General features: G+C 36.3%; 1 protein-coding gene and 1 pseudogene across 1 annotated transcript; both read left to right on the top strand.

Moving 5' to 3' along the window:
* Nucleotides 1–4,521: 4,521 nt before the first annotated feature.
* LOC137709105 (wall-associated receptor kinase-like 1) lies at nucleotides 4,522–5,767 on the top strand (annotated as a pseudogene).
* Nucleotides 5,768–10,076: 4,309 nt separating this feature from the next.
* Nucleotides 10,077–12,780, top strand: LOC137709540 (protein DETOXIFICATION 41-like). The gene is made up of 8 exons (XM_068448623.1): nucleotides 10,077–10,391; nucleotides 10,644–11,188; nucleotides 11,560–11,646; nucleotides 11,783–11,839; nucleotides 11,961–12,199; nucleotides 12,299–12,417; nucleotides 12,510–12,596; nucleotides 12,691–12,780. Exons 1-8 carry the CDS (start codon nucleotides 10,077–10,079, stop codon nucleotides 12,778–12,780), a joined length of 1,539 nt encoding a protein of 512 aa, XP_068304724.1.
* Nucleotides 12,781–18,453: the final 5,673 nt, after the last annotated feature.

Below are 18,453 nucleotides of genomic sequence, written 5' to 3'. Positions count from 1 at the left end.
GATGTGGTGGCTTATGTCAACCTCGTTTGTTACTATATAATTGGTTTTCCAGTTGGATGTCTTCTTGGCTTCAAAGCTAGTATGGGAGTCGCGGTAAGTTCACTTGCTCCCCCACTCATTCCGTACAGTTGTTACTTTGTGAGGACTGCTGATAGAACCTGATGCATTTTGGCCTTTTTTTTTTCAGGGGATTTGGTGGGGGATGCTTATCGGAGTTTTTTTACAAACAGTAGTTCTAATTGTTCTCACTGCCAGAACAAATTGGGATGCCGAGGTAATTTAACTTTGATGAAAGTAACTATATATAGCAGCATGAATCGCATTTGGTCAGTTCGTTATCAATGAATTTTATCATGGTTTTTTGTAGGTTCTAAAAGCCGCTGATTGCTTGGACAAGTTTGCAAATGAAGAAAACATAGACTTGGTGGTCTCCGCGAGTGTTAGCCCAAGGCCATGAAAGTGTTCAAACTCATTTACTTAAGCAGGTTTTCATGTGATGAATTGAAATGCACTTCAAAACGACGATGAGTGTAGATGGTTAATTTTAATTTTAATTTTTCCTCGTCTTTGTTTTTTTTCTTTTTAATTTCTTTCCATGTTTTAGTCGGTATCTTTTTTTTCTTCTTTGGTTTCACGATTTTTGGGAAGGCTGGAGAAATAGATAGTACCTAAATGTGGTTACACTGATTTTTGGTTCTTTGTTATCAGTTTGGAGTTCCATATGTATTGGCTCTGTAATTGTGGCAATTTGTCTAGGTACTGAAAGACAAAGATAAAGACAAAATGCAGATGGAGAAAAATTAGTGAGAAAAAAAATTTCACCGTCGATTTTTTATTTATTTAAAGTTCCAACATAATCACTTTTTGACACATGTATTATCTGGGCAATATAATACGTGGTCCCATATTCAACTAGAACATCAGTGACTGCTACTGTTTGAAATGCCAAATTTTCTTTCTGTGTATTTTCATTCTTCTTATCTTGGTTTGGGAATTGTCAATTAATTGTATTAATAATCTGTGCAATATTAAATCAAATATTTTGCTTCTGTAGTTTTTAACCAAATTATTGCCTTTGTGATTATACAGCAATTGTAGTAGTTCTGACTGAATCAGTATCCACTTCTCCTACAAATCATTATTTGCAAATTGCTTCGTTTTTTGTTTTTTGTTTTTGTTTTTTTGTTTTTTTTTTAATTTTTTTAATTTTTTGCTGATTTTTATCATTTTCCAGTTCTTCTTTTGTTCTAGTAATATATCTATATGCGAATACCCAGGTATCGTTCATCACATCTTATAGTACAAAGAATATTTTAATCAACAACTGGTTATTTGTATAAATTGAGGGTATTTCTGGCTATTTAAGTACGTGGGATTTTGTGACACACCCCGATCGAGATCAGGGCATGCTGGCCGTCACGTGGAAGTGACGTAACCATGTGCACAGTGCGGAAGCTAATAAAATAATAATAAAAAATAGTACGAATAAATAAAATCCGGCTTTACACGAGGTAATAACAAACATGTGCAAGCGTAAGTGTGAACACAAAGTTCAGAGCACGAAGACCTAATGCAATCCGGGAGAAAACGACACTACAAAAGCACACCCAAAGGTGGTCCTACACTGGTAATAGTCTGTCAGATATGCCGGGGAAATCCTCAGGGAAGCCACCAGAAGTGCTAGCCAACTAGAACCTGGAGGGGCGCAAAACAAAAAGTGTGAATGGGCAAAAACAAAGCTTTTCAAAAACCATTTCATAAACAAGTTCTAACCCCTCGCCGTAAAACCTGTATACTTCCTAGAAAATATAATATACATATATATAAATCATGCTCGGAAAATATACTATGCCAAATCCTCGTAGTAAAATGCAAGTGCTCAGGTAATATCACATCAATGCCATAAAATCTGTCAATCGGAGTCACCTAACGTGACCTGTACGGCTGAATCTAGAGCTCAAATCTCCATCTCACTAACTATACCTGCACACGAGTCGGAACCACCTAAAGTGGTCTATACGACAGGACTGTGCACCTAAATTGGATCCAAGATGAGCGTGTGGTGCGGCAGGTGAACATCACATGAAGGACTGTGCCCGACTCTGGGCGGGAGCGCTAACACCGGGGGTGCAAGTTATGAGCTCTCTATATGCATCTCAATTCACTACTGAATGTAAACATAAATCATAACTCACTTGGCACTTACCTGTGCGTCCGCAGCACCAACATATATATATATATATATATATATATATGCAACTAACAATGCATAAACAAACAGCAACATAATGCATGGCATATAAACGAATAAACGTTTCATTTCACTTTCTGGGAAAAGTATAAGTATATAGGTATATACGGAAAACCAAAAGCCCACTCACTGGTATGTAGAAGGGTCGTAACCCCCTTGCCTCGAGTGACCGCGCTCGTCCTCGGGATAGGTCTCACCTATATGCGAAACAACTATAAAAACGTTAATTTTAAAACACATAACCAACCTTATGAAATAACTTCTCATACAATGCTCAAATGGGGTGTATGAATACACCAACGTGATCTACTCAACCTCAGGAACATCCCTATATTTTTAGAAAAAATTTTCACCGTCGCACGCGCCCCCACGCGCCGGCCACGCGCAAGCACGTGCCTGGCACGCTGACGGCGTCAGTTAACGCCGTCAGGAATATTCCGTTAACTTTAACGGATTCCGTTAACGCTGTTAGGAATATTCCGTCCAAACTGACGGAATATTCCGTCGTCTTCTCTGCCGAGGCTCCGGCGCCGGCCCCGGAAAATCGTAAAAACTTCAAACCTTCATATCTTCTTCGTTTTTCAACCAAATTTCACAAAATTGGTACCAAAATGAAGCTTACAACGAGAGGAACAAATCCATACCACTTTCAAGTGCTAAAATCCACGGAATCTCGCCGGGAAAACACCACCAACTCCGGCCAACCTTGTAACTCACGATCCCGACGTCCAAAACCTTCAAACGAACCACCCCGAGCCTCCTAAGGACCTCACCAAGCTTCCTACAAGCTTGAAATTCTCATAAACACAAGAATTAACGTGTGCATGAATAGTGACAAAATCAGGGTATCCCGAGTTCGACGTGAAAACGAAGGTATCCTTACCTGAAATGGGTATGGTTGAACTCCTACGGACCTCACGAGCATGAATATGTACTTTGTTTCTTCGATTTGTGAAGATTTGGAGAGATTTGGGGTGTGTCCGTACAATGGGAATGGAAATGGGAGAGGGAAATGGCTCGGGACAGGGTGCATGGCAGGGAAAGGGTGAGTGTGTGTGTGGGGAAATGTGTGTGGTCCACAACCAGCCCAAACCAAGCTCAAAAACAACCACACAACGAAAATTCATACTAAGGGCAAAATCGTCCTTTCACACTTACGGTTTGAAAATTCCGCAACGGGTTGTCACATTTTGGATGGAATTGAATTTTGTTTTTTTTTAATAAAAAATAACATTTTTGAAATTAAGAGCTAATTTTTTTGCTATTATTGATTAATTAAAAAAAAACAGTATTAAAATATTTGGTAAATTTTTATTACAAGTACTTTGACTATGTAAAATGACTGAAAAGGACATGATCTTAGGTATGCTGTTAGTTTTATAATTTGACAAAATAATAGTAGATATAACTCAAATAATAAATAATTATTAGAGAAATTTGCATAAACACCACCTAAGTATGCGTTAGGGTGTGTACATATACCAGTTAATTTCTTTTTTCAATTCCCAGCTAGCCTCTGGTGCTAATTTATACTTTCTTATGAGTTTTTATTTTTTATTTTTTTTATTTTTTTTTATTTTAAAAAAATTAAAAAAAAACAAGGAGAAACTGTTTGCTCATCCCTGATTCCTTCTCCAACAATGATGGTCTCTCGTCCCCCACACTCACACAACACCACCATTAAATTTCATAAAATCCAAACCAATCTCATGCCCAGGAAAAAGTGTTGAACCTTCTATCCCAACACCGATCTCTGCCTTGCCCCCATCACCTTACATCCATCATTCCAATTTAAATTAAACAAATGACTGAAATCAATCCAATCTGGTACAAAGGGTATTGGAGATTTGAAGGCTAATAAATGCACAGTCTGAGTCGAGAAAATTGGATTCGAGCTATGCAGCCATTGTTATGAGAAATTTTTGAAGGTGACGGGAACTCTTGCTGACTTGGAGTTTCACCAATCAGGTCTTGACATCTGTGCATTTAAGGTGGAATTTATATCAACGGTCTGGCCCATCTTTAAAGCAATTAAAAAAACTTAATATTTAATTAACGTACCTCTCTCTCTCTTCCATCATCCTCCGTTGTCTGGGTATGGCAGACCGAAAACCAAGCATTTTCCGACTAAAGGGTCACCAACACTTGCACCAAAATTTCTGTCCTCCACCCAACAACCACGTCACGCCCACCACCATGAACACCCACGAAAGCTCCAGCCTCCATCACACAACTAAAATCTCAATTTGGCACCATCATCTTCTTCTATCATGTTGCTTCATCATCATGATTTGAAGACGCCGGTTCTTGATCACCAGGAGAAAGGTGGTATGAAAAGAGATGACGACACGGTGGGCCAGAACAGAGAGGAGGAGGAGGAGGGGGAGGAGGAGGGACAAATTGAGGGTTTTTTTTTAATTTTTAATTTTTTTAATTTTTAATAATTTTTTAATAATTTTTTTTTTAATAAAAAGTAGATTCCGAATCAAGTCACATCAACATTTAACTGAAAAGTAAACGGTCAAATAACGGAAGGTATAACATTAGACCAAATTCTAAAATGAGCTGTGAAAATGTCGTGACACTAATAGTTGAGGTAGTTTTTTGTACTGTACCCAAAATAAATTGTTCAGTGCATGCAGAGGAGATAGAAAACGCCACGGACCATTTCAGTGTAGAGAGAATCCTTGGTCAGGGAGGCCAAGGTGCCGTATACAAAGGAATGTTAGCAAATGGGAAAATCGTTGCTGTCAAGAAGTCGAAAAGTGTAGTTAGTGGAGACGAAGTGAGCCAATTCGTCAATGAAATTGTCATTCTGTCACAAGTTATTCAAAAGAATGTGGTTAAATTAATGGGTTGCTGTTTGGAGACTGAAGTACCCCTTTTGGTTTACGAGTTTATACACAATGGAAGACTCTCATTATATTCAGCACCAAAATGAGGAGTTTCCTCTTACATGGGAAATGCGGTTACGAGTTGCAACCGAAGTTGCAGGAGCACTATCATACTTACACTCGGCAATCCAGTCCTATTTACCACGGAGACGTCAAGTCTTCGAACATACTGTTGGATGATAAATACAGAGCCAAAGTGGCAGACTTTGGGACATCACGATCTGTCACCATTGACAAAACACACCTTACCATGACACAGGTAAATGGAACGTTCGGTTATTTGGACCCGGAGTACTTTCAGAGTAGCCAATTTACAGACAAGAGTGACGTTTATAGCTATGGAGTGGTCCTTGTTGAGCTATTGACAGGAAAAAAACCAATTTTTAAGACAAAGTCACAAGAACCCATGAGCCTATCACATTATTTTCTTCTTTCCATGGACAAGAATCGTTTGTTCGATATTCTTGATGCCCGAGTTGTGAAAGATGCCAGCAAGGAAGAGATCATGGTAGTTGCTAAACGTTGCTTGAATTTGAATGGAAAAAAGCGTCCTACTATGAAAGAAGTAGAAGTGGAGCTGCAGGGAATTCAATTATCAGTGAAAGATTTTGATGTCCAATAAAATTTTGACGTTGATTATGTCCAAACTCGAGTAAAACAGGTTTGGGATGTTGGTTCGGCATCAACACATGAGCCTAGCACATTATTTTCTTCTCCATTTGATGTAGATCCGCTTTTGTTTATCATGACAGAGTGAAAAATAAATGTTGTTTTCATTGTAATATTATGTATGTATTAGATGTAGGGCTAGTTTGGAATTATTGTACCATTTAAAGAAAAAAAAGGCTTTTGTTATGCATTGAGAATAATCATTTGTAAAATAAAACAATTGAGTATTTGATAAACTTTCTTTTGAAAAGTGTTGTGAGTAACAAATCAATGGAAAAAAAATGCATTTTTAATGTAAAAGTATTATAGTTTTGTATAATACCAAAATAGACATAACAGTCACCTAATATTTGTTGAGTATGAGGGCTCTGCTAAAATGTACTTATTTGTAGGATATGAATCTCACATCAAAGAAAAATGACTTTATATGTGTTTTTAAGTGGTTGAGCTACCCCTCATACCATCAAATAATTTTATGACAGAATCTTGACTTTTTTTTTATGTATGTGTAGAAATATGAATGATAGATTTTAACTTACCCTTCCAGGAGAGTTTCAAGATTACAATGTATAGTATCCTTCATGGAGACAATCCTTCCTCAAAACTTACTAATAGAAAATAATGTAGAGATTATTTACATGTATATATCTCTTTTTTTTCTTTTTTGAACGAGAATGATTTGAAATAGAAAGTTGGAGGTACTAAATCTGACAATTTCTTACACGACCCGTTAACACAACACGTAAATGACACGAAAATAATGGGTTTCGGGTCAACACGATAACTAATCAGGTCATTATCGGGTCACACGATAATAACCCTTTAATAGTGGGTCCCTAACAGGTTTACAGGAAAGTGACATGGTAACCTATTTCAACACGATAAGAAAAAAGTTATTTTGATGATTTTAATTTTTTAAACTACTAAAAAAAACTTACTATAAAATACAATAGATATAATGAATATGTATTTATTGTTTATTAATTATTATTCTATATAAATTTTAAAATTTAAGTTTTATTTATTTCTTTATTTTTATAGTATATTATAGACAAAGATTGAGATTAAAAATCATAAAACACATTAAAAGACATTAAAAGATTGAGATTTACACGAGAGTGATGTTTCAGGCCTAATTAGGCTTTTTGGTGGCAATAACGTTTTTGGGGGAGTAGACCTTGGTTTAGAGCGATTTTGATGATTTGTTTCGAGGGTGTTTTCTATCCTTTCTTCTTAATAATATTTTGCTTTTTTATTATAATTGTGTGTAACTAATTCCTTTTGTTAAGGCGAGCCCCGACCATTAGCATAAATATGTAGTATTTATTGGAATGCTTATGATATTATGCATGGATATTTTGAATTGTTAATCACTATGTTTAAACTGTCTACACATCATGATGCCTAATCACCAATAGGATGTTTAGACAAATAAGTTGATGCAATTGCTGTTGCAACACACCCTGGAATCAATTAATGGTTCTTGTGATTAATATATAATTGTAATTTCACTTAAGGTGAATGCCACATCTTAAGGGTTGCATAATTTTTTAAAAGGTTTTCACAAAACTTAGCGAGTCTTGCATGTTTAGATTTGATCTGAATACTATAGACATATTGCATGTATGATATACGTTCTACCTTAAATGCCACAAGTACAATATGTAAAATTACATAGGAAAACCTAACCTTCAAAGTTGCATATGTAATTCATAAGTAAATAGTAAAATTACATAGAATTGTTAACGGTGACGGCTAAACCTTAATGCATTTTACGAACGAATTTTCTCAAATTGTTTTCTTTCCTGCTGCCGATTTAATTTACAAAAACAATTTCAATTATTTTATTTAATATTCTGTATTCATTAGTTTAATTCATAATATCAAATCCTTTTCTAAAATAGGTTCTTAAATAGTTAATTAAGGATTAATTTTAAGTAGAAATTATTTATTCAAATTTTTTGGAGAACAATCTTGAATGAGAATTTATACTATGACTATTTTGTGCTCTTTTAAGTATTTTATGTAATTTTAATCCTATTTGAATAGGGAATAAAAATCCTATCATTGGCCAAACAAATATAGTCAATTTAGGCCTAACAATGGACCACCTTTGGAGCACTAATAATCACAAATAATTAGCAATACAATTCTTCAAAACAGCAGGCGCCCTTTGAAAAACTATGCACAAATAATATAATTAATCTTGTTGGCATGGTCTCGATCAGGAAAAGAGAGAGACACCGAACTCCAACCTATCTAGGAGACAACCCTTCCTTAAAACTTACAAACTACATGTATATATCTCTGTTCAGTATCCCCTTATTTTTTTAATGTTCTAAGAAAGTTGAAGGTAATGAAAAAGCTCATGGCATCATGTATAACCAGTATTAATTAATCAAGTTGTGGCTTTTGAGACAATGACATCGAGTAAAAATTTCAACAAGAATTCTGGCTACAATCTTTAGCAGTCATGTTCACAAAGCAAGCAATTAACAATATTAAATGCTAAAGTGTTAAAAAGGATTAAATATTTAGGATTAAATATACTGAAGCATTTTTAGGTGATTCCTCTCTCTGTGTGCCCAACTGTCCTTCTACAAATTAATCAGCACAACTGTTTACCTATATAATATAGAATTATTGCAGCCTCTTAAGTAATCAACCGGAAGAAGAGGTTTGCATGCATCCCTGGTGACCTCCTTCTAGAGAGATTATTTTTCATGTAACTAAAAACATAAACTAGTACACCATGTGTCAAAATATAAATAGAGATAATATTATATTATTAAGTGCCCTTCACTTGTAATATGACAACGTACATATTGGCTTGTGTTCCAAGTATATTGAAAAATGAAAATCTCTCTTCCCTCTGACCAACAAAACAAACCTCCCTCATCACGCTAAACAAAGTTGATGTTCCATCATGAAACATATTGACAATATAGAGAGTAACTCATCTTACTTATAAGCACATGCAAGATCTCTCATCTCATCAATGTGAGATTCATTCTCAACAAGCCCCCTCACGTGTAGCGGATTTTCAAGCTAAACATGTGGACAACACAAGGGATAATGTGGAGCACGTGTGACCATTGGGCTTTACACATCAGACAACCTGCTCTGATATCATGAAGAAAGTTAAGAGGTTTCACCATAAAACCAATTGGCAATATGGAGAGTAACCCAACTTACTTATAAGCACATACAAAGTCGCTCATCTCATCAATATGAAATTCATTCTCAACAACCCGACCCAAACGTTGTGCTTCTTTTGAAAGTTCATACCCTTCGGGGGTTTAGGTTTTGTTTAGGGTTCAGGATTCATGGATTTTAAATTTATATTCCCTCTAATCAAGGGTAACTTCTTTCTCTCATTCATCAATAAAATCTCCATCGAGATTTCTTTGTTAGAAAACAAATGGGGCTCCTTTGAAACAATAATTACAAATGATTCGCAATACAATTCTTAAACTCACATTCGGACCTTCTTCTAACTAACAAAACAATTCCTTTCTAGGTTATTGTATCTTTATTTCTTCTTTTTCAATATATTCACAGTAATATTTTTTCCCATGATAACAATGCTAGAGTGAAAGTGACATTTTATCATTTTAATAAAAAAAAACTAACAAAATAAACCTTGCTGATCACGTCAGGTCAAGCAAATAATGGACCACGCTTGGAGCACTAGTCCCAAATAATTAGCAATACAATTTTTCAAAACAGTAGCCGCCCGTCAAAAGACTTTACACAAATAATATAATATGATAGCATAATCCGATCCCACTTTTTAATTACTAGACCAAAATTCTACCTAAAATTAATTAAGATACCAAAATTCTGTTGACCTGTAGCTACACACGTGTTTGAGAAGAAGAGACACATCCTGTAATCTTGTTGGTATGATTTCAATCTGAAAAGGAGAGACACCAAACTCTAACCTGTCACAACAGAATCATCTGTAATAAATTCTAAAGTACAACTTCCAGTATTGTTTCCAATGACTTGGAATTTGCAATCAAGGAAAGTTGTTCTCATTCTCTTGCGATTGTGGTTATTCTCTTGCAAGGTAGCACATGAATACAATGTCTGTAAAGTACCTAACTTCTGTGAATGGTAGTTAAACCTGACGGTTTCATGTACAATTATATATATCCAATTTGTCTGGCCAGACTTAGTACAAGAAAGTCGGCCCTTGCCTCTTCCAAGTAACACACACTTCTAGAATCCTCAAGTAGTGGTGGCACGGCTAACCAACCATGGGATCGGTGGAGGAGATCCAGCAGCCGTTGCTTCTCGGATTTGACACGCATTCTCAGCTTGCTGATTTGTCATCCCCTGCTGTTGAAGAGTTTCTAGGGCACCGGCCAGTGTCACTCCGATGGTGGCCTAGGCTGGTGGTTTGGGAGTCAAGACTCCTATGGATTTTATCTGGTTCATCTATTATTGTTTCCGTATTCAACTATATGCTCAGCTTTGTCACCCTCATGTTTTGTGGGCATTTGAGTGCCTTGGAGCTTGCCGGAGCCTCTATCGCTAGTGTGGGAATTCAGGGTCTGGCTTATGGGATTATGGTTTGTAGCCAAATAATATAACTAATTAATAAAAAATGGGAACAGTATTAACGTTCCAAAATAGTCATAATGCATTCCTTCTTTGTTTTTTTTACCTTAAGGGGTTCATGATGATTATTTTGAAGTGTCAATAACTCTCTCAATAATTCATGTAGCGCAATTTCATATCTATGTTTTCTTCTATTTTTCTTTTCGGTGGTTGAATTAATACTTTCTGGTTCTTGTTTCTTAATTCTCGGTTTGGAATCAAAGTTGGGAATGGCAAGTGCTGTGCAAACTGTGTGTGGGCAAGCATATGGGGCCAAGCAATTGCCAGCAATGGGAATCATATGCCAAAGAGCAATCATCTTGCACTTGGGAGCAGCAATCCTCCTCTCATTTGTGTATTGGTGGTCAGGTCCTATCCTCGTAGCCATTGGGCAATCAGAAGAAATAGCAGTGCAAGGCCAAATCTTTGCAAGAGGAATTATTCCTCAGCTTTTTGCATTTGCCATAAACTGCCCCCAGCAGAGGTTCCTTCAAGCTCAAAACATAGTCAACCCCTTGGCTTACATGTCGGTTGGAGTTTTCATCCTTCACATTCTTCTCAATTGGGTGGTGGTTTTTGTTGTGGATTATGGCCTAACTGGGGCTGCTCTTACACTAAGCTTCTCTTGGTGGCTTCTTGTCATTATATATGGGCTTTACATTCTTTTGAGTCCCAAGTGCAAGGAGACTTGGACTGGCTTCTCTTGGAAAGCCTTCAAAGGGATGTGGCCTTATTTCAAGTTGACTGTTGCCTCTGCTATTATGCTCTGGTAGGTGAAACAATAATGCAAAATTACAAATGCGACCACCTTGGCTTTTTTAGACCACATTAGTTAACGATCTTAATTATGTAGAAGCTGATGTATCAATTACTCAGCAAATAAGGCGGTTTGCTAATGTGGTCTAAAAAAAATGTGGTGTCTATATCATTACTCGTGTGTAAATTTTGACAAAAACTATTTAGACACACAAAGTTGACTACGTTGCTAACACACTCTAATGTAGTCCTATATATAACAGTTCGGCCCATCTCTATTGGAGAATGTGTATATAGCTTTACTAAATGGTTAAACCCTTAGTTCCCTATCTTTTCTGAAACCTTCACATGCTAATATCTTTTTCCTTTTGTGAATGAATGTAGTTTGGAGATATGGTACAACCAAGGGCTAACACTAATATCAGGGCTCCTCCCCAACCCTACAATCTCACTAGACTCCATTTCTATTTGGTAAGTACGGATTTTTTTTTTTTTTTTTGTTAACTGGGAACTTCATTACCAGTTTAATTATTTCATGAGTTATTGAACCATGATTGCTATTATTATACCTAACTTTTACATGTTCTTATGTGATGAACAATTCCAGCATGAACTACTGGAACTTCAGTTTGCAATTTATGTTGGGCCTAAGCGCAGCGGCCAGGTTTGTGACAAAAAAAAAAAAAAAAAAAAAAAAAAGCTGCTCATAAGAATTCAAAATTTTCCTTTACAGGTCCAATAATTGGAAGTGATATAATCATAATAAGATGACTTGGCTTATGCAGTGTCCGAGTCAGTAACGAGTTAGGGGCTGGTCATCCAAAGGTGGCGAAATTTTCAGTGTTTGTAGTGAACGGAACTAGCATCCTGATTAGTATAATCTTCAGTGCGATTATATTAATATTCCGAGTTGGACTTAGCAAGCTATTTACAAGTGATGCTGATGTTGTTGAGGCGGTGTTGGATTTAACTCCATTGCTAGTTGTTTCCGTTTTCTTGAATGGCATTCAACCAATACTCTCAGGTATTGATATATGATGGAAGATGCAGTGCAGATGAACAAACCAGGTCCTCTCATACAAATGTTTACAATCATTTCTAATTTCATATGTGTGGAATTTAGGTGTGGCAATTGGAAGCGGATGGCAAGATGTGGTGGCTTATGTCAACCTCGTTTGTTACTATATAATTGGTTTTCCAGTTGGATGTCTTCTTGGCTTCAAAGCTAGTATGGGAGTCGCGGTAAGTTCACTTGCTCCCCCACTCATTCCGTACAGTTGTTACTTTGTGAGGAATGCTGATAGAACCTAAAGCATTTTGGCTTTTTTTTTCAGGGGATTTGGTGGGGGATGCTTATCGGAGTTTTTTTACAAACAGTAGTGCTAATTGTTCTCACTGCCAGAACAAATTGGGATGCCGAGGTGATTTAACTTTGATGAAAGTAACTATACATAGCAGGCATGAATCGCATTTGGTCATGTCGTTATCAATGAATTTTATCATTGTTTTTTGTAGGTTCTAAAAGCCGCTGATCGCTTGGACAAGTCTGCAAATGAAGAAAACACAGACTTGGTGGTCTCCGAGCGCGTAAGCCCAAGGCCATGAAAGTGTTTAAATTCATTTAATTAAGCAGGTTTTCATGTGGTGAATTGGAATGCAACTCTAAGGGAAAAAAGTTGTCGCCAAATAGCAACCATGTCTATTACTGTCTAGCCTTTCGACATTGTGAAGGCAAAAGCTGTAGATGGGCAGTGGGATGTTGCTTCATTTCATGTTCAACGACAACTTTTGAATTTCTTAGCTTTTCTTGGTTATATACGTAATAATAAATCCATAATTTTTAATTTTTTTTCCCTAGTTTGATTTTATTTTAAAAGTACACAGTTTTATCCAGACTTGCCTGAACGATCAATTTCTAGGAATTGTCAATTAATTGTATTAATAATCTGTGCAATATTAAATCAAATATTTTGCTTCTGTAGCTTAACATAATTGCTTCTGTAGTTTTTAATCAAATTGTCTTTGTAATTATGCAGCAGTTGTAGTAGCGAATCAGTATCCACTTCTCCTACAAATCATTATTTGCAAATTGCTTTGTAGTAGTTTTTTTTTTGCGGATTTTTATTATTTTTCAGTTCTTCTTTCGTTCTAGTAATATATATATATATCTCGTCTATCATAGCTTATAGTACAAAGAATATTTTAATCAACAACTGGTTATTCGTATAAATTGAGAGTATTTCTGACATTTAAGTGAGATTTTGGATAGAATTGAATTTTTTTTTTATAAAAAAATGACATTTTTGAAATTAAGAGCTAATTTTTTGCTATTATTGATAAATTTCCAAAAAAGACAGTGTTAGAGTGTTTGGTAAACTTTTATTATATGTACTTTGCCTATGCAAAATAACAGTACATAGAACTCAAATTATAAATAATTATTAGAGAAATTTGCACAAACACCACCTCAGTATGCATTAGGGTGTGTACATTTACCAGTTAATTTCTTTTTTTCAATTCCCAGCTAGTCTCTCGTGCTAATTTATACTAAAAAAAAACAAGGAGAAACTGTTTGCTCAACCCTGATTTCTTCTCCAACAACGATGGACTCACGTCCCCCACACTCACACAACACCCCCATTAAATTTTCATAAAATCCAGATCAATCTCATGCTTAGGAAAAAAGTGTTGAATCTTCTATCCCGACACCGATCTCTACCTTGCCCCCATCACCTTACATCCATCATTCCAATTTGAATTAAACAAATGACTGAAATCAATCCAATCTGGTACCAAGGGTATTGGAGATTTGAAGGCTAATAAATGCATTGTCTAATTCGAGAAAATCAGATTTGACCTATGCAGCAATTGTTATAATATAGGAGATTTTTGCTGCTTTGTCTACGAGCTGGGAGGGAGAGAGCTAGCTAGAGACGAGAGTGCGAGCTGTGAATGGTGCAAAATTAGGGCTGACCCGATTCGTGAGGGCAAAGAACGAAGAAGTAGGGAAAGAAAGGAGGGTAGAGTTGTCGTTTAGAAAGTTTCATTAATGCGCATTATTCACTCCACCTCCTAAAAAAAAAAAGCTCTTTTTAAAAGCATGGTCTCACCTAGGGCTGAGCACGGGCTGGGTTGGGCCCAATTTTGGAGGAACATACCTTATTCGTTTTAAATAGTAACGGGGCGGGATGAGCCGGGTAAAGGGGTTTTGAGTTTTGGAACGGGAACTAACTCGGCCCGTTTGATTCGCAGCGAGTCCACGGGGCCCAACTCTTATATATATAATTTATAAACTGCAATGCACAACAACACTGCAACAACACATGAGCTATTTCACTACATGGAAGTGAGAGACGTAGAGCGAATCCACATCAAGCCCTTTTACCTACAAAATACGAAAGCAGCTTAGTTTGCGTTCATTGCTAATATAAAACATTAAGCAAAGAGGCGAAAGCCATGCCAACAAACGAGAAACATTTACCTCAGCATTCTTGAGCAAATCAAGAATGAAATTAGCAGACTTAACCGGCCAATGTCCCTGACCATTGGACTGGCGATTCTTCGCCTGAGCAGTTCGACCAACATCGCGAAAAAAGCGGCGGAAGGGAATGGCTTGCTTATGGGCTAAAACATCTTCCAAGCACCTTTTAGCCTTTTCCAAATGCATCTTCCTAATGGCATAGGCAGTCTCTCTTGTGTTCTAAAACAGATTAACAAATCCAAATTATAACAATCGAATTGAACCAGTCCAAGCATAACACAAACAATCTAAGATAAATAGATTTGAAAATTACAAGAGCTGTTTTTTAAAACTGAGGTTGCATTGCACATCAAATCTTGCGTAGATCACTAGTACAAAAACACACTTGTGCGATGGAGCAAATTTCGTTGTGCGAAAATGTTTTGCACAACATTGACAACTAAGCGTCACGCAAGGACATTTCGTGTGACGGGACTTTGCATGACAAAGCACTCTGTCGTGCAAAACTGTTTAGCGCAACGTAGGTGGACCTTCGTCGCGCAATGTTGGAAAAAAAAAAAGCAGTAAAAGGCTTTGTTTGGTGCCAGAAAATTGCGTGACGGACCAACTGCATTGCGTAAAGGCCATTTGCACGATGTATTGGTTCACTGTTGTGCAAAGGGTGTTTGTGCGACGGACCAGTTGCGTCACTCAAAGGACATTTGTGTGATGTATTGGTTCATCATTACGCAAAGGGTGTTTGCACAACGGACCAACCAATGCATCACGCAAAAGATGTTTGTGTGACGGAGAAAATGCGTCGCGCAAAGGCCATTTGCACGACGTATTAGTTCACTATTGCGCAAAGGGTGTTTGCGCGATAGACCAACCAATGCATCACGCAAAGGGTGTTTACGTGACGAAACAATCGCGTTGCACAAAGGGTTTTTGTGGTCCACTTGTTTAAATATTTTAAATTGACGATCGAATTAGTTTATTGTATTCATATAGGATTAAGGAGTGTAGTTGTAAACAATCATCCAAATCCGAGTTAAAATAATCGTTAAATTGTGATTTTTTTGTTTATAACCGCTGAAAAGTTTTGTCCCATTACTTGATCTTTGAATGTTTGTGTTTTGCAATTTTTTGCGTATGCAATCTCGAAGTATATACGAATAAGTTTGACAGTTGGATCATTGAAATTAGTCTTGTAGAATGCGTATCCCATCAAAACAATAGATTCACTAACACTTATAATTTATTTATACTTTCATTAACTATAACATAAGATTTTGTGTAAATCTTTTTAAATTGAAGATCAAATTCATTCATATAGAATTAAGGAGTGTAGCTGTAAAAAATCATCAAAATCGGAGTTAAAATAACCATTAAATCGTGATTTTTTGTTTATAACCGTTGAAATTTTTTGTCCCGTTACTTGATCTCTGAATGTTTGTTTTTTGTGCTTTTTTTGTATGCGATCTCGAAATATATACTAACAAGTTTGATGGTTGGATCGTTGAAATTAGTTTCGTAGAATGCGTATCCCATCAAAACGATAGATTCACTAACACTTAGAGTTTATTTATATTTTCATTAAGTATAACATAAGTTTTTGTGGTATCCACTAGTGTAAATATTTTAAATTGAAGATTGAATTCATTCATTGTATTCATATAGGATCAAGTAGTGTAGCTGTAAAAATCATCAAAATCCGAGTTCAAATAGCCGTTAAATCGTGATTTTTCGTTTATAATCGTAAAAAAGTTTTGTCCAGTTAGCTAATCTCTAAATGTTTTTTTTTTTTTCTCGATATTTTGCGTATGAGATCTCGAAGTATATACAAACAGGTTTGACGGTTGGATCATTGAAATTAGTTTCATAGAATGCGTATCCTATCAATATGGGTCAATGTTATATAGTTTATTGAGACTTTATAAACTCATAGCAATAATTTCACTAACTGTAAAAATCTAAATGTGATATCAATGATCCGAACCGTTCAAGTTTCTGAATTCACTAGAAGATTATGTTTTTTGAAAAGAAAATTTGAAAAACGAAATTATGTGAGAAGAATGGAGCGTAAACATAAACATAAACAACAATCAAAGGCTAAAATTTAATCTAAGGTTTATAGGATGATAGTGGTGAATTTCGGAGTTGATCTCTTCACAAAAGTTGTAGAGATTGTCATCACAAGCATTTGTATATTTTTCTTATATTTTTCACACTTCGACATTAATTAAAAAACTTTACTACAATAATAACCATAGAATAGGATTTAATCTCACTTCTATGAGATTAAATCCTTACCATGTGTTTTGGAGAGTTGCCAAAATTTTGGCATGGTGCCTTTATTTTTAGCTTTCTATTTTCAAAATTTTGGCATGGCGCCCAAAAACTTATGGCGGAAAATTTTGAATTTTAGGAAATTGGCATGAAATTTGGTGGTTAGGTTACAAGGAAATAGGGAGTAGGTGATGCTGTAGAATTGGGGAGGAAATCAGGGGTGGAAGGAATACCCTATCTCTCAGACTTTTCCCATCTCTCATTCACTTTCCTTTTCTCTCTGTCTCTCAGACTTCTCCCTTCTCTCCATTGTTAGACTATGAGTTAGTAAGTGTAGGATTGCTACACTTGTCACAAGATTAGAAGCTGTGGGTTGGTTGCGTAGTTAAGTTTGTTATGTATAAATAGTGATGTACATTGCATTATTTGATGATTAAGTAAAATCATATACAACTTCATTCTTATCTCTCTCTCTCTCTCTCTCTCTCTCTCTTTCTAAAAATGTTCTACATAGATTACAGATCTTCCATTGATATTGGTTAATATGATATCAATCGCCTCTGATGCTTGTGTGTGATACTTCGATCCGTCTTCTTGCTTCCGCTACCTTCGATTTTGTCTTCGGTTGCCTCTGATTTCTGTTTCTTGATTCTCAAGGATTTCTTCATCTTCGTGCACCCTCATTGTTTAGGGTTTGGCTCGGTCTTGTGCTGTGATCGATTTTTCTTCTATATCTCTCTGGCGTGTGCACTCCAAGTGTTTGCGATTTGTTCTCAGTGAAGTTCTTCTTGCACATTGATCTAATTTGGTTGTTTTCTGCAACAATGGTGATTGCTGCTCAACTTATGATTCTTCAATCTCTAATTACGGCCCTTATTTCTACAATCTCTATGTCGGTGAACATGAAATCAGATGATTCCAACTACTTGAATTGGCATTTTCAGATACAACTCATGCTGGAAAGCAATGGCATTATGGGATTTGTTGATGGTTCCAATCCCTGCCATGTGCCTAATGTCTCTACTGAATCTAGTATCAATTCTTCTGACTATTCTACTTTAGATGTGTGGTTAGGGGTAGACAAAGTGTGATTTCCCTTAAAGAGTTTCGATCACAATTATTGGCTGAAGAAAGTATTGTGGACAATGTTTTTGTGGACAATGTTTTTGTTGCTCCTTCATATCTCACTATTATAACTACTAACTCTGGACCTACTATATCTCAAGCACCACCACTTCAGCAGTCTAATGGTTCTCATGGTCAATCTTCCTATCTTAATGGTGGCTATAAGTCTTTCAATAGGAACAAGGGTAAGGGTAAGTTCAATCAAGGTAAGAGGTTATTCAACTTAAGACCCCAACTTTACACACAGACTTATGTGTGGCCTACACCAACTCCAGGTATTCTTGGTCAATCTCCAAGTTAATACTATTCTTCTCCATCTGCCCCTCTTATTCCTACATGTCAATTGTGTAACAGTGAAGGCCATACTGCACCATTTTGTGGTTCTAAGCCTCCTGAGAGATCCA

The sequence above is a fragment of the Pyrus communis genome, chromosome 11 (genome assembly GCF_963583255.1).
Source record: "Pyrus communis chromosome 11, drPyrComm1.1, whole genome shotgun sequence".
Taxonomy (NCBI): domain Eukaryota; kingdom Viridiplantae; phylum Streptophyta; class Magnoliopsida; order Rosales; family Rosaceae; genus Pyrus; species Pyrus communis.
This window is presented reverse-complemented; position numbering and strand designations above follow the sequence as displayed.